Source organism: Spermophilus citellus, assembly GCF_964194105.1.
Source record: "Spermophilus citellus genome assembly, chromosome: 15".
NCBI lineage: Eukaryota > Metazoa > Chordata > Mammalia > Rodentia > Sciuridae > Spermophilus > Spermophilus citellus.
The window spans coordinates 80,501,140-80,525,491 of NC_138195.1; the positions used below are offsets into that span (position 1 = coordinate 80,501,140).

Below are 24,352 nucleotides of genomic sequence, written 5' to 3' on the forward strand. Positions count from 1 at the left end.
CTGGCTTGTGGTTTCCTCTTAATATAAAGAGAAAAAACCTTCAAAGAGCTTGGCCAAGGAATTGGGAGATCTGTGTTCTAGTTATAGCTTTTCCAGGGACCAACAATATAAAATCCTGAGGAAGTAGGCTAACATGTAATTCAGACTTGCCAAAGCTAGGGAGATTTTCTTTCTCTAGGCCAGATTACTTTTGCTATTTTGACCACAGTGTTATAGAAGACACCAAGACCCATATGAGTTGAGATTTTCTTCTTTCCCGATTCCTTATTAAATACAATGCTAGCAGTAGTTAATGGTACAGGCACTGTTTCCAGACTAAAATTGAAAAGTGGGATTCTTTTATAGGTTAGATGATCCTAGACTTCAGAGTTGGCACAGATCCCTTGTCATTGGAGACATCCACTTATCAGAGAGAACATTTGGCCTTTGGTTTTTTGGGATTGGCTTACTTCATTTAGCATGATATTCTCCAACTCCATCCATTTACCTGCAAATGCCATAATTTTATTCTCTATTAATGCTGAGTAATATTCCATTGTGTATATATGCCACACTTTCTTTATCCATTCATCTATTGAAGGGCATCTAGGTTGGTTCCACAGCTTAGCTATTGTGAATTGGGTAGCTATAAACATTTAAGTGGCTGTGTCACTGTGGTTTGCTGTTTGTAAGTCCTTCAGGTATTGACTGAGGAGTGGGATAGCTGGGTCAAATGGTGGTTTCATTGAAAATTTTCCAAGGAATCTCCATACTGTTTTCCAGATTGGTTGTACCAATTTTCAGTCCCACCAGCAATGGATTTTACCCCACATCCTTGCCAACACTTATTGTTGTTTCTGTTCTTGATAACTGCCATTCTGACTCATGTGAGATGAAATCTTAGAGTAGTTTTGATTTGCATTTCTCTAACTACTAGAGATGTTGAACATTTTTTTCATATATTTGTTGATTGATTGTATATCTTCTGAGAAGTGTCTGTTCAGCTCTTTAGCTCTTTTATTGATTGGATTGTTTGGGATTTTTTTTATGTCAATAAACCAAAATTTAAGTAAGATTCAAAGAGTGCTCAACAATGAGACCTCCAAGAACATGGTCCTAATGATGTAGTTCATAGTTTAGGATCTCATAGTATAATGCTAACATATGTTCCTATTTAATAAGTGTTCCCAGCTCTAATAAGTAACTTATTATTAGAGCTGGGAACACTTATTAAATAGGAATGTAGGTAATAGGCAATAGGATGTAGGCAATAGATATGTACCCCTCACTGGGGTTATAAAAGGTTTCTCTTTATTAATCACTTTCAGATAATGTTAGGCTGAACTGATGAGTCAGCCTCATTGATCCTTGCAGGGTTCAGCCTATTGTCCTACTTCCAGTGTGATCATGTGGACTGTACTTGCCACTTGCCCCAGTTTTACAATATCAAATCCTTAAGAACATAAGCTCCTTAGAGAAATGAAGCTGAAAATCACCTCTTGTGGTGGCTGGTCAAAGGGCCTTCCTCAGCCCAGCTTCTGCCCAACAAGCCCAATTAGTGACTTGCTTGACTAGTACAGCCTGCTCCTGGACAGAACAGGAGGGAAACAGAGTAGAGCATTATGAAAGGGGAGAGCAAATGAATTCAAAAGTCTTGGTAAAGATAACTCCTGCCCTACTCCTGAGAGTCCTGGAGCTGGAATAATTGGAAATTAAACTATAGAAGATTAACAGCTTCAAAATGTCTTCATTTGTTGAGGCACCATTTGCATAATCCCAACAGGCAAGTGACTCTTTTTGAGACTGCCCCTTGACTCTCCAGTGTAGAGGGGGTTCTTGCTGGAAGATGCTTCTCCTTCCTCCAAAGCCAAGAAAGAGAAATGAGAGACTCTCTAGATTTCTCTCTAGAGAAATCAGCTTTAAAAAAGAATGGTACCTGTGACTTCTTCAACCTTCCCACTGACATCACCCCCAATGGCTCAACACAATACTCATGCTTTTATCTGCCTCTTCCAGAATGGAACTCTGAAGATCATTGATCGGAAAAAGAACATTTTCAAGCTGGCACAAGGAGAATACATTGCTCCAGAGAAGATAGAAAACATCTACATCAGGAGTAGACCAGTGTTACAAATTTTTGTACATGGGGACAGTTTACGGGTAACAGACCGTTTTAAAAATAGGCTTTTCAAGCTCAGACTATGCTGGTTCCTGTAGCTACAGTATTTTTTTTTTTTCTTTTTAGTACTGAGGATTGAACTCGGGAGTGCTTAAGCACTGAGCCATACCCCTAGTCCTTTCTGTTTTTAATTTGAGACAGGGTCTCATTTAGTTGCTGAGGGCCTTGCTAAGTTGCCAAGGCGGGCCTCAAACTTGCAATCCTCCTACCTCAGCCTCCTGAGTCACTGGGATGACAGGTGTGCACCACCAAGGCCAGCTGTGGCTACAGGAAATTTGTAGGAGTGGATTTAGGATGAGAAGATCCTAACTTTTAAAACTAAAGAAATAAAGCTACTTTCTGAATGTCAAGTGAGACAATACATATGAAAAAAAATTGAAACTATGATGGACTTTGTAAAAATAAGAAGTCAGTCAGTTTGTTAAAACAGCTATATTCATGGGTAGCTTTTATCCCATGATGAAATGAGTGCACTTCATTTCCACTCCCCCGGTTTGTTCTGTCACAAAAAAACTCTTTAAACTTGGCTTTGGAGTTGGGGGTGGGTATTGACCTGGAGATTCTTTAAGCTTAAAGACCATACCACCTCTTTTTGAAGAATCAAATTCGGATAGAATGTCTTTGTAATGAGATATGCTGAGTGGGGCAATGGGATGAGATGTCCATGGGAGTTTGAAGTATTGGTAAGGAAAAGAGGGAGGACACTGGTACGGAATTTGAAGTTTGAGAGCAGGATCTATTGTAATGGTAGGTTCTGCTTTCTCTACCCACGGGGGACACCCTTACACTTGTTCTCTCATGCACTTGCACCTCATGGTTCTTTTCTAGTCATTCTTAGTAGGAGTGGTAGTTCCTGATCCAGACGCGCTTCCCCCATTTGCAGCCAAGCTTGGGGTTAAGGGAACTCTTGAAGAACTGTGCCAAAACCAAGTAAGTGTTGTTTAGAAAGAACTCATGCATATCCATGGGCTCACTGGTGAGGGAGAAGAGGCTCTGCCAGCTGGGTACCCCAAATATCACCTCAGTCTAGCCAAGGCTAGCCTCAAACTTGCAATCCTCCTGCCTCGGCCTCCCAAGTCACTGGGATTGACAGGTGTGCACCACCGTGCCCAGATGTAGCTACAAGAAATTTGTATGAGTGGGTTTAGGATGAGAAGATCCTAACTTTTAAAACTAAAGAAATGAAGCTACATTCTGAATGTAGGAAAGGCTCTTCATGCTTCTGTGACAGGGAGCTGAAGCCCAAATAGACTGAATAGTTTTATTTGATTGTGGGATAAAAAGGGAGTTTAAAAACCAAAACTCAAAATTCTTTTTATAGCATTATATTCCTTGTATGTGTGTGTTGGGGGGTGGCGGGGGGGGGGAGAATGGGAAAATAAGAAAAAGGTGCCATCCGGAGAAAACCCATTAACATTTAGATTTGCATTCTTTTCATTTTTTTCTTTTATAAATATAAGGCACACAATGTGCTTATACATACTTTTATATCATGCTTTTATCTGGATCAATTTTTATAGGCATTTTGAGTTGGCTTATGCTTAGCCTTTCATTTAAGTCTTTTTCAACTGGTCATGCTTTAAGTGATGTTTCCTGTTCCTAGATTTTAAAGGAAGCCATTTTAGAAGATTTGCATAAAAATGGGAAAGAAGGTGGACTTAAATCCTTTGAACAGGTCTGTACCTACTGCTGATGCTATCCTGGGTCTCACAAGTCAAGCTAGAAAGTTTTATTTAAGTTTCTATTTTGGGTGGGATTTGAATACATAATTTCCTGGACGAGGGGTGTAATCAGTGGTAGAGCCTTTGCCTAGCATGCACAAGGCCCCAGGTTCAAACCCCCATCTTTTTAGGTACTTGTGCTGTTCCTTTTTGTTGCACATTCTTCAGTCTCCCTACTCGTTTCTTTCCCAAATTATAAGTGCATGAGAATGGGCCTGGGTTACTGTGAAATTGTCTTTGAAGTTCTTCATAGACCACTCAGGGCTGCACAGAAAAGTCCGGATCACTAATATAAATGTGTATGTGTGTACTCATCTCATCTTCTAGGTCAAAAACATCTTTGTTCATCCAGAACCGTTTTCCATTGAAAATGGCCTCCTGACACCAACGCTGAAAGCAAAACGAGTAGAGCTCTCCAAATACTTTCGGACCCAAATTGACAGCCTCTATGAGAGTATCAAGGAGTAGATGAAGGTATTTATGCTAAAGGGGCCTGGAGCTATCTGCCTGCTCAATCCTTGTTGCCTGGTGAGAAGGTGGATTAAAAATTATTCTGTTCATTTTGTTGTCCCTCTTGTTTTACCTATGGAACTCTCAAACATAACTTGTTATTTAATACTAGGAGAATTATAATGCTGAACTAAGTACTGTTCTGCCATCTTAACCATTGCTGGCACCAAGGCTGCAGGCAACATGCCTTTCTTCAAGGACCCAGTCCATGGTCTTTGTCCCTTCCTCATCATTTCTAACCTTAATGCCACTTTTATTGGTGGTCAGTAGCTCAAAGGTCAAAGCGACCCCTTGCAAAGTTTTTTTTTTCTATTATCTTAAAACCTAGACAGCCTGCAGGACCAGCACTTATTTAGCCCTCCAAAGTTCAAATCAAGAGATCTTTGTGTTCTGATAAACTGTTTACAGTTCATATTTTCTAGTTACTCTGCAAAACCTAAAGTTCTAAGTTTTAACCTATCACTCATATTAGCCATAATTGAGACAAATTTCTTCTTTGTATACCCTAGAGTCTGTGTTCACAAGGGAAAAGTTTATCATACCAAGAATTTCCTAAATTCTCTAGTTAGATATAGTTAGAAATTAGGCCTATGATGTGTCCAAAAAGAATGTTGGTCTACAAAAAAATGTGTAATCTACAGTGATAGCTGGTGACTAAATCTTTTCCTTACAGTTGGCTGCTGAGCTGGAAGCTGTGGGGGAAGGAGTTGAAACGTATGTCCAGCAAGCTTTACCAGGAAATGAAGCAAGCACTGAATAAAAATCTCCTGGCACTGGGAACAAAGCTCTATGAGTGAATGTGACGCCCATATGACAGGTTTATCTTCTGTGAAGGAATCAACTGATCTTTCCCCTTGGACTCCAGTTCCTGCTGTACCTTACCCCAAGATAGCATTTGTTACTCCTACCTGTAAATGTACTCTTTAAAATAAACTATTGCAGATACATAGCTTTTGGTGTTTGTTGCCTCATGGGCTCTGATGAGAATCAGTCTTCAACAAGGACCACTTAGAAATTTGAGACTAATGGTTCTGAAATTTTGGTGCACACTAGATTTAACTAGAAGTTTGAAAAGATACCACTGCCCAGGCACTGCCCCAGGGACCCTGAGTTTGGTGGCCTGGGATACCGCTGGGGCACGGGGATTGTTAAGAGGTCTCCAGATATCCTAGTATGCAAGCAAGTTTGATAAGTAAATTGAGAAGACCAGTCCACCTTATCCCATAGCTGTAATAAAACAGGAGCTGAGCCCAAACCTGAAGCACTAATTCATATTTTCTCCTTTGCTACCTTTGTTGTACTCTTCTAACTAGAGTTCCTTTCTGGCTTCTAACTATAGTTAAGGAGAATATTCTTAGATGATCTTTTTAGACATTGGGTTTAGAAAAGCTGAAGAAATGTCTATATTTGAATATCCAAACCAAAAGGAAGGCTGGAACTAACTTGTAGGGCCCTCTGTGGTCTAGCTGGCTCTCATCTCTTTGACTTCCCCCTTCTTCCCATGCTGACCTTTGCTGGCTACTCTTCTGTTCCTCAAACATGTCAGGTACATTCCAGTTTCCTTGTGTTCTTTTTTTTTTTTTTTTTTTTTTTTTTTTTTTTTTTTTTAGAGAGAGAGAGAGAGAGAGAGAGAGAGAGGGAATTTTTTTTTAATATTAATTTTTTAGTTTTCAGCAGACACAACATCTTTATTTGTATGTGGTGCTGAGGATCGAACCCAGAGCGCGCTATCGCTGGAGCCACATCCCTAGCCCCTCCTTGTGTTCTCCCTGTCCTTTTTGCCTAAAATGCAGATACTCCTGGAGGCACAAGACTTGTTTCCTCATCTGCTTTAATTGTCAACTCATGATGGTCCCCTTCTTCATAATAAAAAACTCTGACATATTTTGTCTGTCCCACCCCAGGACAATGAGGCAGAGTCATGTTTCACTCACCCTGAATCCTCAAGTGCACCTCCCTTATTCTTATAAGCCTGACCCCAAAGCCTCAAGTTCCCAACCTTGGAAAGAATTAATGAATAATGGACGAGTTTACTGAAATCAAAAGAAGTAGGCCTTTTCCTTCCTTCTGTAATCCTACTCAGAAATTTAGATAAGCCCACCATTAAGCATCCAAGTCCAGCAGCCTGGATTCCACCACTTCTACAAGCTTCAGTTTTTGATATAGTCAAGTTTGACAAGCAGTTTGATGTCACTGGGTTTGAAGTCTCCTAGCGTGCTGTGATCCCATAAACCATCAACAGGATTCACACATTGAGGAGAGTATGTCATGTCTTAAAACTCCTAATTTGAGATGCCACATTTTCACAGGGTAGCAGGGCAGTTTTTTCATGAGGACCAAAGATAAACCTTTTTAGTCAGCACACACACACAAAAAGCTTTAAGTAAAAACTATGATTTATACAGAACATCCACCAATATTTATTTGATTTGACAAAATCTGCATTATTAAAAGACAGGTAACAAAATTTGAGCTTATATTGAATTTGACAAGTTAAGTTCTATAGTATCTAAGATATTATATAAGAAATATCAACTGAGGGGGAAATAAAATGATCACATGCAGATCTCCTGGCAAAGGGGGAACTATATCTGCAGGTGAGGTTCAGAGTGTGCAGCGCATTAAAAAAAAACCCTAGAGAAAATGCATTTAACTTACTTGGGTGAAATTCTGCTCCTTTCAGGAGGAAGAAGAGGTGGAAAAGAGGCAGGAATTCAAAGGCATATGCAGAATGGCTTCTCCATTTCAAAATGGTAATAAAAATATTTAAATCATGGCACTAGGGCACCTTTGAGGAACAGAATACCTTAACCAGAGTAGGCTCATTGCATAATGTTTTAGTAATGTGTATAATTTTCAAGTAATGAAGCAGACTTAAAAGATAATTTCATTTAAACAGTGGCTATCTGTTTTTCTTCTCGCCCTCTGGCGCTGGATCTGTTTCAGCCTCACAGGGACACTTTTCCACACAGTTTCTAGGGAACCATCCTCTTATTCTTGAAACACCTGAGGAAGAAAATGAAATTGACATGAACTAGTCAGATGTACTGCAATGACATTACGGGAATCAACAATCCTGTTACTTCAGGTTAATAAGGCTTTGTTAGCCTTGCCCCGATCCACTGGCATTTATAAGCACAACTTAAGGGAAAAGAAAGAATGGCTCCTAAATGCTTCTGACAAGTTGAAAAGATATTCCCCAAAGTCCATTACCACTTAACTGGAGTCATGGCTTTTTCCATATGGGCAGTTGCTTAGTTATATGACTATGAAAGGCATTTTGACACAGTCACACTGCATCCGTCCTGGGGAACTAGCTCCCTAGGGCCTCTGAATCTTCTTCTTAGACTTTTTCTAACATATAAAATTTTTTATCAACCTCTCATATGGAGTTAATCTATAATTAACCCTGAATGTTTTTCAAAAGCATCCTCAGCTGATCTTTACTTCAAAAAGAAATAATTCTAGGGCTGGGGATGTGGCTCAAGCGGTAGCGCGCTCGCCTGGCATGTGTGCAGCCCAGATTCGATCCTCAGCACCACATACAAACAAAGATGTTGTGTCCGCCGAAAACTAAAAAATAATTATTAAAAAAAATTCTCTCTCTCTTTAAAAAGAAAAAAGAAAAAGAAACAATTCTAGAAGAATTAAAACAATTCTAAAAGAAGAAAACAAAATTTCAATTCATTTATTTTTATAAAAATAAGATGAATATTCATTCAAAGTGGGAACATGAAGCACAGGGCTTACAGACTCTGGAGTTAGCTTGGGTTTGAGCCCTGGTTCCACCTGTTTTTAGTGTGTGGCTGTAAGAAAATTGCTTGGCCTCTCTGTGCTTCTGTTCCCTATCGAATAAGATATAAATAATAACATGGGGGCTGGGGATGTGGCTCAAGTGGTAGCGCGCTCGCCTGGCATGCGTGCGGCCTGGGTTCGATCCTCAGCACCACATACCAACAAAGATGTTGTGTCCGCCGAGAACTAAAAAATAAATATTAAAAATTCTCTCTCTCTCTCTCTCTCCTCTCTCACTCTCTCTTTAAAATAAATAAATAAATAAATAAATAAATAAATAAATAAATAAATAAATAATAACATAACCTAAGAGGTCTGTTGGGAACTCTAATACTGTTCAGCTGAGGCACTTATACAAGCACCTGATACATTGAAAGCTCTAGTGTTAGCTGTCATTATATAGAGACCTGATCATTACAAGGGCTATCTAGAAACAGAAGAGGCTTCTTTTTATTGCTTAATCATGTGCCTCTCTACGCAATTCCCCAAATGCACTTGATATGATTATTTTTAAAAGATATTCTTGAAAATTTGTAATCATTGCTAGCACTCTTGTCCTTTAAACGTACCCTTCCACTTCCTTACCTTCTGCAAAGGAATCATCAAGAATCTTGTCTCCATACAACCAGTATCTGAAATATTTAAAAGATTAAATTTATATTTTTTAGGTTAGATGTCAATTTTGTCATTAAGGAAGAAATGTGGTACTTCTCTATCGCTTACCTTAACCCTCTTGTAGCCAAAATGAACTCCCCTTTTCGTAGCTGTATTCGAGGTTCTTCAGTGCAAGGGATTGTGAAGATGGTTTTGATTCCTTTATTCAAAGGACAACAGGAACCACTATAATCTTCTGTGACTTTATAACGAACCTATTATCAGTGGTAAGAAAAACAATTTGAGTATTTATTCATCTGAGTTCAAGTTTGAATTTAAATTTTTAAAGGTAGACCCAAAATATCTAGAGACAAGCCTTCCCTCCCAGTTTCCCACTCATCTTCCCCCATAGGAGGCAAGTGCTATGTTTAGTTCTCTGGCTTGTCTTACCCTTCCTTTCAAGCACACAGTTGCTAAGAATTAAATTCCAATACAGCACCAACCAGAGAACTTTCCAACAATGATGGAAATCTTCTATCTGCTGTACATCTGTGGTATTCAAGGGGTGCTGCTAGACACACATAGCTACGAAGCACTCATAATGTGCACAGCAAGTACAATAAGGAACTAAATTTTTATTTTAACTAATTTAACTTAAATAGCCATATGTGCCTAGTGGCATCGAATATGACAGCATGGTTGTAAGAATGGGTTTCACCTAAACAAGCCATACTGAGGACAACTATTTTTCCTTGTTAGCAATATAAATTGGCTAAGTTCCCTCTGAATCTGTAGTGCATACTGTTTAAATGAAAACAAAATTGAACAACATCAAATTTCAACAAACGTATTACAGTATGTATTATTTAAAGAAATCCAACCATTGGTGTCTCCTCAAGGGCAATTAAGAAAACTTTAAAGAAATATAAAGCCTGAAAATAGAATAAAGAATTACTTACACTTCTGACTCTTTTATCTGCTTTTTGTTTCAACTGTTCTATCTGAAAGATAGAAAAGGAAAAACTTAAGGCTCTTGTCTCAATGTTGAAAAACAGCCTACAAACTCTCAACTTTCCAGCATTAATTCATATTGCTGACAATTTAAAGGCTTCCCGTCTTTCTGGCACAGGAACAAAAGCCTGTGGCTGGAACCAGAGGCTGAGAGTGGGGCTTTCTCCTCAGAATTCAGTCTGATAGCTCCATCTATATTCTTGCAGTACTCACTACTGCCCAGGAACCAGGAGATATGTCCTCTGCTCTTCCAGACCAGTGCCCAAAGCAAAGACAGAAATTCACTGATTCTTTAGACACAACAAACTGCAGAACTTATTACCAAGAGGTTCAACTAAGTCATTACCATAACTCACTTTTTGCCCTTAATCAACAAGTATTAAATAGTACCATAATAGACATGATAGGAAGTAAAGGTAACATAGTTTCCATTGTAGAATCTTGTCAAATTAAGTACAAGACATAAGACATGAGAATAAATAAAATGTGAGACCTCATAAGCTACAAGGACATAAGACACAAGAATAAATAAAATGTGAGACCTCATAAGCTATCAGGTAGTTTAGATGACTAATGCCCAATGCAGATGAGTCTGGAGTGGGCAGGCTGGACTGTATGGAACTGGTCCTAATGGCAGACAAAGAGGAGGTCATTTGAGAGAGACAAAACAGTGTGGGCAATGTTAGGGGGCAGGAATATATAAGGAGTTCATATGACATTGTAGGTTGTAAGACAGTTTTAGGTAAGGTTTTGTAAAACTAAGTTAAAGAATCAGGACTTCATCACACAGGTTTGAAGATTCAAGAGTTAAGAGATATGATAAAGGAGTATTTTATTAGTATTAGATTCATTTTGACATACTGAACACATTTGCATTATTATGTTACTATAAAATGTCACTGTATTGAGGGGAATAAGGGGCACATGGTGAGGCAAAAAAGGAAGAGCTATTTGAACAAATGTACTCACCGTTAAGCTGTACGGGTGACAGTCTTCTCTTACGGGCCACTCCAATCCATCTCCTTCAGGGACCCCCGACCATGTAAATACCTGTGTAAAGTTCTTCCATTTACTTCCCATATCATAAGGAAAAACAAAGACTTCATCTAGTTGGTAATATTGAATTCGATCTTTAGCCTGTGGATAACAAAGATACAAAATGGCAGACACCTCTGTCTTAAGTGGCTCCAATAATACATTATTGAGAATACTTTTCCCCTAAATTTATATTATCCTTACAAGTACTTTCTTTTTGTTGTAATGTAGTGTACCCATAAGACAGCTTTATCATAACAGAGGAAGAACTTGACTTAGAACACCAACCTAGATGCCATGTTACTCAAAAGTTTCCTTTAGGAATAAGCATTTGAAAAGGCTTAATAAAAGAGTTGACTAACTTTATCCCATATATAGAAAAGCCTAAGTGTTTCTAGTTGTTTAGCAGTACCAAAGAAGACAGGTTAAAAAGAAGGGATGCTCACATATAGGTTCAGGAGAAAGTAAGGGTTTACTTAGGATGGACTATTTGACTCAGAATCTAACTATCTCATAGGCTGCACCAAAATGCAGAGCTTTATTCCAGATCTCAGTGAAACCTGTGGAATGACTAGGAAGGGTGTGACAAGGGAGAGTAATCAGTTTTTGCTTTTTGTGATACTGGTGATTTAATCCAGGAGCATTCTACCACTGAGCTACATCCTCAGTTTTTTTATTTTTTGAGACAGGGTTCTACTAAGTTGCTGAGGTTGGCTTTGAACTTTCAGTACTTCCGTCTCAGTTCCCAAATTGCCAGGATTGTTTTATGAAAACATTCTCTAAAGACCAGCAGGTATGTGCAGATCTTTCTTTATACACACACTCATTTGCATTTATGTATTATGCATATTTAGGTGGTATAACTTTTATTCTAGTTTTTTTTTTCCTTTGTAAATTCTAGGCATTAAATGGTTGGCTTTAACTTAGGGAAATAAACTAGCTTTAAATGACTTAAGTTCTGCTGACACCTAGTGGTATAAACACACATTGTTTTTACATTCCAATGAGTGTAAGCCATATTGAAACTTGTATAAACTTTAGTTTCTTGTAAATTCTATACATTTTCCATAAATTTAATATGTTCACTTACTCAAATTTTTTACTCACTGGTAAGTGCCAGTTTTCAAATAACTCTAGATTTGGCATGGTATTTTTTAGAGAGATTTGGTCATTAGCAAAAAATATAATAGATGTCTATATATTTGTTATCCTTACTAGAAATGATACTTTGAAATACCTGATTATTAAGAAACATTATTTTAGGCATAAGCTTCCCATTTTTTAATAAAGTGATATGAATGTTAATTTTCCTGTAACATGAATCTACTGAATTGCATAAATCTGCTCTCATCCAGTTAGCAAAAGATAACTTATTTTCCCTTTTTATAAACAAAAACTTTAGTTTAAAATTAACTGAATTTCAAAAACAGAGATCTTGGCTATTTACAAAGGAAGACTAGTAAAGATAACTGTAGTTTACAAACATAACTAAGACATGTCTTTGCCTAAAAGAAGCACTCAATGAAGTTGAGATTCTATACATATTATGTGTAAAAGATGACAGTAGTATGTGGTGCTGCTATGGGAAAAGGGAACAAGTTTAGAGAGTGTCAAGGAAGTATCCTTGGAGGAAATGATACCTAAACTAGATGTGAGGGACAAGAAATCAGATAAAAGAGAGAAAAGAGTCTAGAAGAGGGAACACTATGTGCATTGATACAGAAGCATAAGATGTACAAAGTATGAGCATGAGATGGAGTAGAGAGGGCGGGAAATAGGAGAGAAGCAGATAAGGGGAAGTCATGAAAAGTCTTATTATGTGTAACTAAGGAACTTGGACTTAAACCTGTATATCCATGGTTCTCAAAGCCTGCTTTCTAGGTTTCTTTGTGTCCCCCAAACCTTTTCTTTGTGTTCAGTAAAGTCAAACTATTTTCATAATAACACTAAGATGTTATTTGCCTTTTCATTGTGTTGGCATTTGCAATGGGGGGTAAAATTGTTGGCATCTTAGTAGGAACAAGATAGTGGCATAAAGTGTTATCAGTAGCCATACATATTCTTTGCCAAGAGTCAACCTTCCATATATTCATATTCACAGGTTCTACATTTGTGGATTCTACCATAAATTGAGAATATATTTTTATTTTTTTTTAAATTCTAAGACATTAAAAAGAATTGTTTAATATGTAGCACTAGATAATGAATACAGATATTGAAACCAAGAAGTAAGGTACTGCTATAATAAAACCAAAATGAAAATATATTTTTTTAAAAAGTGCATCTGCATAAAATACATACAGAACAACACAATGTAACAACTATTTACATAGCATTTACATTGTACTAGGTATTATAAGTAAACAAGAGATGATTCAAAGTATACAAGAAGATATGTATATGTTATATGTCACTTTGTCATTTATGTGAGGTGCTGCAGCACCCACACATTTTGGTTTGGGTGAGAATCCTGAAACCAATTCCTGGCAGATATCAAAGGATAACTAAACATATTTACAGTTAAAAAAATTATGTAAGAATGTTCTTGAGGAAGCAGTAAAAATTATTATTTTTATTAAATCTGAATTCTCAAGTAGATGTCCCCTTTAATATTCTATATACCAAAATGGGAAGCATACATAAAGCCCACCAAAGGAGCATAGTTATCCATAGAGAAACACTTGTTTAATTGTGAGCTATAAAAAGCTATGTACCCAGCTTTTTTCACATAACACTACTTTTACTTAAAAGAATCAGTAATCAATAGACAAACTAAGCTTACTCAGACTCTGGTATTTCATAAATACTTTCTCAAAAATGAACAAAGTCAGGTTGTCATTTCACAGGAAATAGCTGACAGTAGTTGGTTACTATTGAAAAACTTAAGTTTTTCAAGTGAAAATTAGAATTTTAGAAAACTCGTATCTATCACTATGAATCTGACAGCTTTCCAAAATTTAAAATTTTTTTCCCATGAAATTGATAGTGATATGAATGAATGTGATATTTGAAAGGTGTGAACATTTGGAAGACCTGTATAGTCCAGTAAACCAGTGTTTTCCCAAATTATCAATGCATGATATTATACAAAGCCACAAACTTGTAAAAGGACCATTTGCAGAGCAAGATAAGGCTAATGAATTTTAATGTAAAAGTACAAAAAATTTACTGACAAGAAATGTCACTTTCTTTTAATGTGGGATCAAAGAATATCTAATATCATCTAAAAGGTCTATTAAAATATTCTATCCTTTTCTACCTATTTATCTGTATGAGGTTGGGTTTTCTTCATAAACTTCAAAGTAACATATCTCAACAGACTGAACGCAGAAGTAGATGTGCGAATCCAACTGCCTTCTGATAAGTCAGATATTAAAGAGATTTGTAAAAATATAAAACAAGGTTACTCTTTCCCATTTTTCATTTGGAAATACAAAACATTATTTTTATTAAAATATAATGGGTTTATTATTTTTAAATGAAATAATAAATATTTAAAAGTTTTCTTAGAAAATATGGCAATATCAATAAATTTAATACACATCATAAACAAAAGCTCTTCAGTGTCCTTAACAATTATGACAAATGTGAAATGGTGTTGAAACCAAAAAGTTTGAGAATTGCTGCTGTAAACTGAAGTTCACAAACTGGTTATTGGGGACTAAATATATCCTACAGATAAATTTGGGTTTTTATTTGGCTCACAAAGGGTTTTTTAAATTGGAATTGCTTGTTAGCATTTGAAAGCTTAGAGGACTTCTCACAAAATCAAGATCTCTAACTTCTTGGGAAAAAAATTAGAACATATTTCAAAATTGACAAATATTCCCTTATGGCAACACTCAGCTTTGTCTGTCAGGTAGCTTTCTAATACACAAGGTGGACCTCTTTCTTTAGGTTGTCTGCATGTCCCCTGCAGGTATTTGGGGTTTTGCCTTCTGTTAGACTCACAAGGGACAGAGTGTATTGAAGTCTGTGACAAAGCCTCATCTAAAGTCTAAAACACTTCTGGCACCTTTCCAAATGGGGAGCCTTATCCTCTAGTTGAGATAATGACCAGGTGGTTTAATATGTGGCTTATATACCTCTTTAGCAACTCAAGTGTACGTGAAACATACTTTTGTGGGAGTTATATTAAGATGGAAATAAATGGAAATGTTTCCTATATTCATCTTTTATAAGGCAGGCAAATAATTTAAAGAAATAATTTGGCTGCCAAGTTTTGACTTTTAGGCACTTAATCTGGTCTGTTAACAGTACTTTATTTATATTGAGGAAAAATCATTAAAATTTACCTTCTCTTCAATCCATGATTCAATAGAGGTTTTGTTTCTGATAATTATTTTCATCTGGAAATTAAAGGATAGACAGTAAAATTTACTAATGTGACTTTGGTTTATTTAAGATTATTATCTTCATAACAATTCTCTGAGATAGCTTTTATTGCTCCATTCCAAATATAAAGGCACTGAGGATGACAGAGGTTAAGTAACAGTACATAGCCCATCTGACTTTAAAAATTTTGTTCTTTTTTTTTGGGGGGGGGCAGGGGCAGGGAGGCTAACCAGGGATTAAACTCAGGGGCACTCAACCACTGAGCCACATCCCTAGCTCTATTTTGTATCTTATCTAGAGACAGGGTCTCCCTGAGTTGCTGAGTCACTTTTGTTGAGGCTGACTTTGAACTTGAGATCTTCCAGTATCAGCATCCGGAACTGCTGGGATTACAGGCGTGTGTCTTCTAAAGTACTTGTTCTTAACCACTGCACAACAATACCTTGCCACAAAAATGATCATACCAATCCATCATCAAATCTGAATCTCATATTTTAATTAAAATTCATGTTTAAGTACTATTTTCAGACCAAGTTTTTCAGAGTATTAAAAAACATGGGTATAATCAATTCAATCAGTCCTTAAATTTTGCTATTATTTGAATTTTATATTTGTGATTAATGTATTTACAACAATTAAAAATAATTCCAGATATTCTGCTTACCTAAATGTATACAGTCTTTATTCTATTATCTCATTTTCTTACATATGACTTCTTCCACTCAGGTTGTTTTCATACTTCAGAATCTTAGTATATTTCTTGTTATAGTTTTGTTTCATTTTTTGGCACTGAGGATCAAAACCAGGGCCTAATACATACTAGATGATAACTGAGCTACAACCCTAGCCTTTTTAAAATTTTGTTTTGAGACAGGGTCTCATTAAGTTGCCCCAGCTGACCTTGAACTTGTGATCTTCCTGCCTCAGCCTCCCAAATAGGTGGGATGACAGGTGTATGACACTGTGCTCAGCGTTCTAATATGATTTTAAATTACAGGCATTAAGAAAAAAATTTTCAAAGAATTTGATTCCAGGCTAATAGAAAATAAGAAGTAAAATCAAAATCAGCTTATTTTAAAACCAGGAGTTCAAAAAAAGGTTGAATGATGCATCAAAGCTCTAAGGCCCAGCAGTTCTAATCTGTATTTTGCATTTCCTTGAAGTCTGCTTGTGCCTTCACAATGTCTGAAAGGCACATCAAAAAACAACTCTGAACCAGGAGTCCCTCTCATATTCCAAAGGTCTACCAAAACACTTGGCCTACAGTAGGCTTTCAATGAATAAATAAATTAAGCAAATAAAACACATAATAACTGTTTTTTGGTCCCTTCATAGCCAGGTCCTCCTCCTCTGTTTTCTCAAAGCACTTTGTGCATAAATCTATGATGTACATATGACTCTGTATTAGTTGTTTACTATTGATTATAAGTTCACTAAGGGTTCCCTAAGGAACCTCTTAATTTTTATTATTGCAGCCTCAGAAATTAGCAGTGTAATTCATCACAGAGTAGGCATTAAAGAGCAACTATTTCATGGGGTTGTTATGAAGGAGCTGACACACACAAAGCACCTTGCATGTAAGCACTCAACAAAAGTGTTAGCTACATGATGACTACTATTATTATTAGATATATACTATTATGAAATAATACTAATAATTATGTTTACTGAATACATGAATGGGTAATCTTCAGTAAGTCATTTAACCTTTTTGAGATTCAATCTGTAAAAGAGAAGACAGTAATATTCTTCTGTCAACTTCTTTTAGGGGTGATGTGAAGATCAAGTAAGACTGTAAAGTGAGAAGAGCTTTCTCAACTACAAAGAGCTACGGCACTCTAGGTTAGCATTTCACAAATTAAAACCATTATGTAGAAATTCTGGCAAAAATTACTTCAAAATTTTTATTATTATCATCACTAGTATAGAGATGATTAAATTATTTACCCATATGGAATAAGCAAAAGTAATGTCCACCTCATACAGCATACTTTTCAAATGTAGACTTTTCTTTCTCATTACAATAACATGACAACTTTTAGCCAGAGATAACTAAGAAACTTACCTGAATAAAAAACAACATCCCAACAGCAATGGTTGTTCCTAAAGCTAATCCCAAGGCAAACAAGGTGGCAGCAAATGCAGCTAATCCAAATGGAACAATTGGAAGAGGATCTCTCCGGGCTGCACTCATATCAATCTTTACTGTGTTCCACCCAAAGGAGAGCTATATATAACAACAACGACAACACACTCGAAATGCTTGGTTGTGGTAACTGCTCATACTCTGCTGTAACATTTAAAACAACATGATCAAAAAGATGATAATTGACCCTGTGACCAAAGCAAATACAACAAACATAACTGTTTCTAATGAGTTCTGTGACTTGGGCTCATACCAATGTGTATATCATTCTTAGTATTCTTTTTTTTTTTTTTTTTTTGCAGTATTGGAGATTGAAACCAGGGCCTGGGGCATACTAGGTAATAATGAATTACATCCCTAGCCCCTTCCTTATTCGTCAATGTTACCATTTTTGTTGTTTCTTTAGAAAGAGGTCAACCCCATAAACATGAATATACACAGAAAACATTAGACACCCATGTAAGCTATAACTGTCTCCTGCCTTCTGCTTACTATTCTGTCTTTCCAGTGTTTTCCACAGCAGCAAAGATAGCCCAGCATTCATCTATTTCTTTTGTCATGTTTCACAATCAGTGGTCAAGAGCTGGTAAAATGCAGGCCTGCAGAGTGTGAGTACATCTGGTCTGTACAATATTTTAAATTATCAGAAGTTAGGTGCCAACATTTAAAATTAGGAGATTTCACATAAAAATTCAAACTCTTAGATTTTTCTTGAAAAATTAGAAGATCTAGCATTACTGGGCTAGGACTCTTAAAAACCATAAACTGGCTACAATCAAATACAGGTTGTCCCCTCTGTCAATGACATGTATCCTCCCATTTGCCACAGTCCCTTCAGACCTATGTCTCTTGTTTTCTTCCAGATCTCTTTAGGGATTTATATTTGTGACCTCTGAACTTTACTTCATGACAATTTCCCCATAAATCAACTCAAACTGTTATTGGTTTAATTTATTCATATATTAGGGTGTGTGCCTCCTCCTTTCAGGGCAATGGAATTAAAAATGGACAAAACTAATCCCAGCAGCTCAGGAGGCTGAGACAGGAGGATCACAAGTTCAAGGTAGGCCTTCGCAACTCAGTGAGATCCTATCTCAAAATAAAAAACATAAAGAGCTGAAGATGTAGCTCAGTGGTTAAGCACCCCTGGTTCAATTCCCCAGTACCCTCCCCCTTAAAAATAACAAAAGAACTACAACCTGCCACACAAACAGGAAACAGAAAGTATTAGTGTGTCTTTTTCTTCTTGTTCTTTTTTCTTCCTTTCATTTTTCCTACTATCACCATTAATTTTAAAACTAACACATAATGTACATTGTACTAATTTTTTAAATTAATAAATAATGTATATTGTACTAAAATAATTATCAACTTCAAGTAGAGTATATAAGGTAAGTTTCCAAAACAAAATAATCTTTCATCTTAAAGATTAAGTTTAAAATTTTTTTTAAACAGTAACTGATTGAGAGATAAAGCAAAGTTGGTTTCCTTCCCAAATCACAGACAGTATATTTCTGAAAGGAACTTCTTAAACAATCTTATAACTACCACTTAATCTGACATGACTGATATTATAACAAACATTGTCACTTACCCGATTATACAGTTGTGTGTACATAGTCATAACAAAAATGAAAGCAGCATGGATACAACCCAGTGGTGCTAAAAGGAGAAATAGCGTGAAGGAAGCATGATTTTGGTAACCACAACAGTTGTTGATCCAAGGACAGTGATGGTCCATCTTCATCACACATCTAACAAGAAAAATTTACATGAAACATGAAGCAGAAAATCCCTTCTACTTTAAATTACTTTGGTCTTCAAACAATCAAGTAACTAGGAATCTAGTATGTCCATAAGTCACAAGGGAATTATATTTCATGGAAAAGAGAAATATTTATAGGTGTTATACAATATGGACAGTTAAATACTTAACAGCCCAAGAAAGGGCAAGATTTATAACAGCTGCTGAGGAAAAGATGTCTGTTACAAGTGTCTTTCTTTAAAGGAGCTAGGAGGCCCACCAAGAGGCTCATTATAAATGAGCATGGTTTCTGGATTTTCTCTAGTACGGAAATGCAGTGATTGACGCAGAGTACAATAGTGACTAAACAAAATTACTTATAAAGCTCCACTAGGGTTCATGAGCCCAGACAGATACTTATAACTTCCTTCCTTCCTGTTCTCTCAGTATACTTCAGATAAGCAAAGTCTTAATGTGCTTCTGTTCTATAATTTTGCTAAAGGAAAATTTCCTGGCTTCAAATCAAACTTTAGTTGTCTCTGGTGTCTTCCTAAATTTCTCAATGATCAGTGGATTTAGCTGTTCACTATAACAAGTCCTGGCTTATTTCATATTTTTTTATAGTGATGTAGTTTTCTTTCCATTAAGCTTTTGATATTAAAAGATCTATATAAAGAGTAAAATTTTATCAATAAGTAATGGAAAAAGGAGAAGGCTATAATTAAGACTCAGAACGTTCTATAGTCAGTCAAGATGACAGTCAACAAGCACAATCCTCGTATGGAAATAAGCTAAAGGTATAGTTCTTTATTCCACATTTGCAGGGCAAGAGGGAAAGAAAATACATTTTTCTAGAAAAGTGTTTTTTTACTTGTAATAAAAAAGAATAAAACATTATCTGGATTGACAAATATTAAATGGAGATTATATATACTTAAGCATTTTTATGAAATTTTTGATATAGTGGTCAGCTTGCAGAGAATAAAACTAGTTTCTATAGTTGTGGTAGAAACTACAACAGCAACAAAAAGACCAACAATCAAATTTATCGGCTCCCAATGACAAACTCACCTGTTACACTTTCTGCAGTGATGTGAACGTGGTGCCTTGTATGCTTGGCAGACTTTACAAAACTGGAGATACATGCTATCTTGAGAATTTTCCTTGGCAGCAAAATGTAAACAAAAATATATTATATACTTGATCTCAAGTAATGACAAGTCAAGCTTTGTGAATAAATGCTTTCCTTAGAGTATTAATTTCTTTCATGGGATTTAGGAAGTGGATGGAATCTTTTTTCTTTGTGGTGCTAGAGATGGAACCTGGGCCTTGCATACCAGGCAAGTTCTACTTCTGAGCTGCATCCCCAGCATAAAGGAGAAACAGAATTTCAACATATTTGTAGTCTTTTTATCTGAGCTAAAATATTTTTAAAATAACAAATCTGTGGTAAGAGCTGCTTCACTCTCCCAATTACCCAGAGGTCATTTTTAATTTTTCTTCCCCATGTTCCACCTAAATCCAATGTCATTAGTGAGTTCTACTTACCCCAAATCTTAGCAAAATGGGAAGACTTTAGAAAAAGGTAGCTGACAATTTAGCAGGTATTTTAGAGGGAGATCTGAGCATGAGTTGGTAGTTTTTCTGAAATTACTCCCTTCTTGATATTACGAGTCATCTCTCTCCATTTTAATAATTTTGTAGTTTCCTTGACTGTAATTTCTAATTCAAAATACAGTCAAAATAATATTCTTAGATACATAACTCTGTCAGAGCTGCTTGAAAAATCTCTAGAAACTTTCTATGGTCTAAGAATATCTCATATATTCAAGACCTCCCATGAGCTACCTTGGTTTCATCATTATCTGCAAACTTCATAATCTTTTTTCCAGTTACAAGGCTGTCTGCTGTTTCTGAATATGTGCCCCCATTGTTCCCCCAACCTGAAATGCCCTCTTCTTTGTCTGCTCTGCAAACTCTCACTTCTTTCATAGATCCTCAGCTGAAAGTGTTCAGTTCTTCTAATTTCAAAAGCACTCATCACATTGTCTTTATAGTTTAGTAATTTGCACAATGCATTGATTTGCCTCCTAGGTTATAATTTTTTTCAGAATATGAACTGTCTCACCCTTCTCAAATAACACACTGCACACAGAATACACTGTTTCTCAAACTTTAGACATACCTAAGAATCATCTGAGACTTTTGTTAAAATGAGGATTCTGATTCAGTAGGTCTTCAGTAGAGCACAGGATTCTGTACTTCTTAGAAGCTACTAAGTAACATCCCTCAGCAAGAAACGTGGACATTCATAAGCACAATCTAACAATTTTTAAGAAGCTATAAATTGATTCTTACAATATTTTCCAATGTTTATAATTTCACTACAATGATTTTAAACTAGTAACTCCTTAAGTGTTGTTCTTAGTTCTGAGGGATGTTAATGTATTACACAGGAAAAAAAAAAAAAATCTACAGCCAAATTGCATGGTGAACTTATAAGATACGCTGTGTTTCCTTATCACCATGAACTCAACCATCACCCCAATGTTTTTTTTTTCAAATGTAGATGAGTATTCAATAAAATTGCTTTGAGAAAAGCTAATTTAGATCACTACTTTCAAGCAGATATGAAATAAATTCTCTGAGAATAAATGATCAGTGAGCAATTGGAGTAGTACGAGGATAAACAACAGGCTATGTTTGATATTACTGGTTGGCAGATTAGGCAAAAAGTAAAAACAAAATTATCATTGTTAAAAGGAAATCTTTCTTACCGGTTTCCACCCCAGAGGGACAAAGCCAGGACCAACAAACATGGCATTGAAGTAATTATAAAGAATCATGACAGTCCAATTTATTAACATGATGAAGTTCACACTTCCTCCAGTTGTATGTAAGGGCCAATACCACAACACAGAGTCAATCATGGCCATTGTAGAACATATTGCTATAACACCAAGGGCTATTATGGGACCCCAGTGACAGAGTCTCTTTAATTCTTGGAGATTCTCAAACTTGATAACTGAGCAGAATGCACCCATTTTGGTGAAGAAGAATGCCTTCCTACTTCTAAAGGGTTACAGATTTTCTTTTTCTGTGCACACATTTCCACATGCCACAAGTCTCTGTGTGTTCCTTATCTGTCATGCCATCAAGTTATGAGACGTTAATGCAGATTATGCCATTTTCAGTGTTAAGCGCTCACAGCTCTTTATTTTAACTAGGAGAATCCAGTATCTCGGTTTGAAACCCAACCTAAAAAAAACAAAAAAACAAAATGGGAAAGTTCAGAAAAAAATTTTATTATAATACCATATTTGTAAACTCCATAAATCACCCAAATAACAATCTCTCTCTACAACAGAATGAGTATTTTATCAAATGTCAAAAATAATTACTTTTGACTTATCCAAAATACAATTCAAGTTTGAATGGCAGGTACAATGGATATGTTTCCAAAACAGTTTTAATTATTTGTTCTCAATTAGTCAGGGCACTGTGACTGTCGACTGTTTCGTGCCAGGGCAAATAATTTTAGAGCTGGGAAGGCTGGGCCTTAGAGCTGCTCTAATCCAGTTTCCTTTCTTCTGTCCCACAGAATAGAAATTGGCTTAGAGAGATAATGTGATTAAACCAAAGTAACAAGTATTTAACAACTGAGCGCAGAATAGAAGCCAAGTCAGCGAACTTTTTAGGGATTTCTAAGATGCCTCTTTCGGAGTTCGGAATTAAGCGTGAACCAAACTTGGCTCACATTTGCTGGCAATTGTCCCCAAACACCAACATTAACAGTCTATTGCGGCCAAAGGTTAAGGATTAGGAGTGAAAGCAAAGGGAGTGCGCAGGGAGAGGGAGGAAAGGAGAGAGAGAAAAATCACTACATAGTAATAAGAGAACGAATATAAATGAGAAGAGTTGAGACGAAAAGAACTTCCTGCTGGGGCGGGAAAGGTTCGTAGGACGGTATTTATGACTGACTGGAGTGAGCCGGGAGAAAGGAGCTGAGATTTACGGGTAGCAGAGATTCTGGGATATAGGGGCGACAGATTCCTACACGGCGGATGCTGCTGCCCCGTGCCTCAGTTTCCCGCCCATGTCATGGAGCACAGCGTCTAGCAATCCTCACTCTGGGGAGAAACATCCTAGTAAGCGAGGTGGGTCTCAACCTTCTGGAGATTCTGGCCTCACTCGGGTGGAGCGAAGACCGCCCAAATCATCGTGGCGCTCCCTGCCTTGACTCCCACCTCCGTCAAGTCCTTGGTGCCCGCTCCTCGGCCATCGCATTTCCGGGGTGACCTGGGCTCATCCTGAACAGACTTTCTCCTCCTTGAATAACTCCATCATGGGCCCTCTATCCAGAACAAGCAGAAAGCAAGTCCTGATGGCCAGAGGCTGGAGCGGGACCCTCTCCGACCCGCGCGTCTCTCCACCAGCGCCCTCGTAGCGACTCTCCCGCGCAGGCCTCCTGCGCAGTCTCCGCTACAGCCACTTCCGGGGGATTCGCCGCGTCAAATTTCCCCCGGGAAGCAGGCCTCTTGACCAGCAGCTTGGGAGCCCGAACCGTTTCCCAGAACGTACAGGGAAGGGAAATGCTTTCAGTGATTCTTTAGAACACGCATGTTTTTGTGTGCTTTTGTGGGTACATTATTTGGGACGTATGTTCTTGGCGAATTTCTTAATCTGGAAGCCCGACCGGACTATAAAACGCGCACGCAGCCCAATTTCCGGAGGACAGAGATTGCGAAGAACAACCAGGAAGCAGCTGGGTTGGGAGCTGTCCCCGGTTCTCCGCTTTGCTTTCGTGGGTGCCTCCAGGGGTCCCTAAGCCGCGGCCCCCCCGACTGGTCCTAGGCTCCGGCCCGGGTCCATCACTCCGGAGCTGCCATGTCATCCGATTTCGAAGGCTATGAGCAGGACTTCGCGGTGCTCACTGCAGAGATCACCAGCAAGATTTCGAGGGTCCCCCGACTCCCGCCTGGTGAGAACCCTGCCCCAGTCGGGCGGGGGCGGCCTGGAGAGCTGGGAGGCTGGGGGCGGTGGAACGCCGCCTGGGCAAGTGTCCCGCAGGCACGAGCCTGGAGTGGGCAGTGCTGGCGGCCCCAGTGGGGCACGGGGCTTGACTTGGTTGAGGGTAGACTCCAAACTGAGTTGAAGGGTGGCTGAAAAAAACCTTCGGAATCTGAACCATCTGAATTCAAATTCCTACTCCAACGCCTTGTAACTTGTGTACCCTTGGAAATGTTTCTCTGAGTCTTTTTTTTTTTTTTTATGAAGATGTGAGTATTCAAAGAAAAGTACCG

The 24,352-nt window shown here is 37.5% G+C and overlaps 3 protein-coding genes across 16 annotated transcripts in view; 2 read left to right on the forward strand and 1 right to left on the reverse strand.

Annotated features, from left to right (window-relative positions):
- ACSL5 (acyl-CoA synthetase long chain family member 5) overlaps positions 1-5,334 on the forward strand; it is a 39,550-nt gene extending 34,216 nt beyond the window's left edge. For all 5 annotated transcript variants that reach the window (XM_081268052.1, XM_081268051.1, XM_081268050.1 and 2 more), the window contains 5 exons: positions 1,996-2,139; positions 2,987-3,088; positions 3,762-3,833; positions 4,207-4,353; positions 5,063-5,334. In XM_081268052.1, the coding sequence (XP_081124178.1) occupies positions 1,996-2,139; positions 2,987-3,088; positions 3,762-3,833; positions 4,207-4,347 (459 nt within the window). In that variant the 3' untranslated portion in view covers positions 4,348-4,353; positions 5,063-5,334. The remainder of the gene's footprint in view (positions 1-1,995; positions 2,140-2,986; positions 3,089-3,761; positions 3,834-4,206; positions 4,354-5,062) is intronic.
- Positions 5,335-6,780: 1,446 nt separating this feature from the next.
- Positions 6,781-23,531, reverse strand: ZDHHC6 (zDHHC palmitoyltransferase 6; the record flags this gene model as incomplete). 3 transcript variants are annotated; one of them, XM_081268179.1, is made up of 11 exons in its annotated part: positions 6,781-7,395; positions 8,770-8,816; positions 8,908-9,053; positions 9,738-9,779; positions 10,759-10,926; positions 15,120-15,173; positions 17,225-17,386; positions 18,900-19,059; positions 20,121-20,212; positions 21,827-22,307; positions 23,297-23,531. In XM_081268179.1, 10 exons carry the CDS (start codon positions 22,091-22,093, stop codon positions 7,292-7,294), a joined length of 1,242 nt encoding a protein of 413 aa, XP_081124305.1. In that variant the 3' UTR covers positions 6,781-7,291. The 3 variants fall into 3 exon arrangements, with proteins under 3 accessions (XP_081124305.1, XP_081124307.1, XP_081124306.1); XM_081268181.1 differs by lacking the exon at positions 23,297-23,531 and having other exon boundaries at positions 18,900-18,967; positions 21,827-22,010; XM_081268180.1 differs by lacking the exons at positions 17,225-17,386; positions 23,297-23,531 and having other exon boundaries at positions 21,827-22,093.
- A 75-nt stretch (positions 23,532-23,606) lies between these two features.
- Positions 23,607-24,352, forward strand: part of VTI1A (vesicle transport through interaction with t-SNAREs 1A) — a 443,239-nt gene continuing 442,493 nt past the window's right edge. For all 8 annotated transcript variants that reach the window (XM_081268185.1, XM_081268187.1, XM_081268182.1 and 5 more), the window contains exon 1: positions 23,607-24,030. In XM_081268185.1, the coding sequence (XP_081124311.1) occupies positions 23,937-24,030 (94 nt within the window). In that variant the 5' untranslated portion in view covers positions 23,607-23,936. The remainder of the gene's footprint in view (positions 24,031-24,352) is intronic.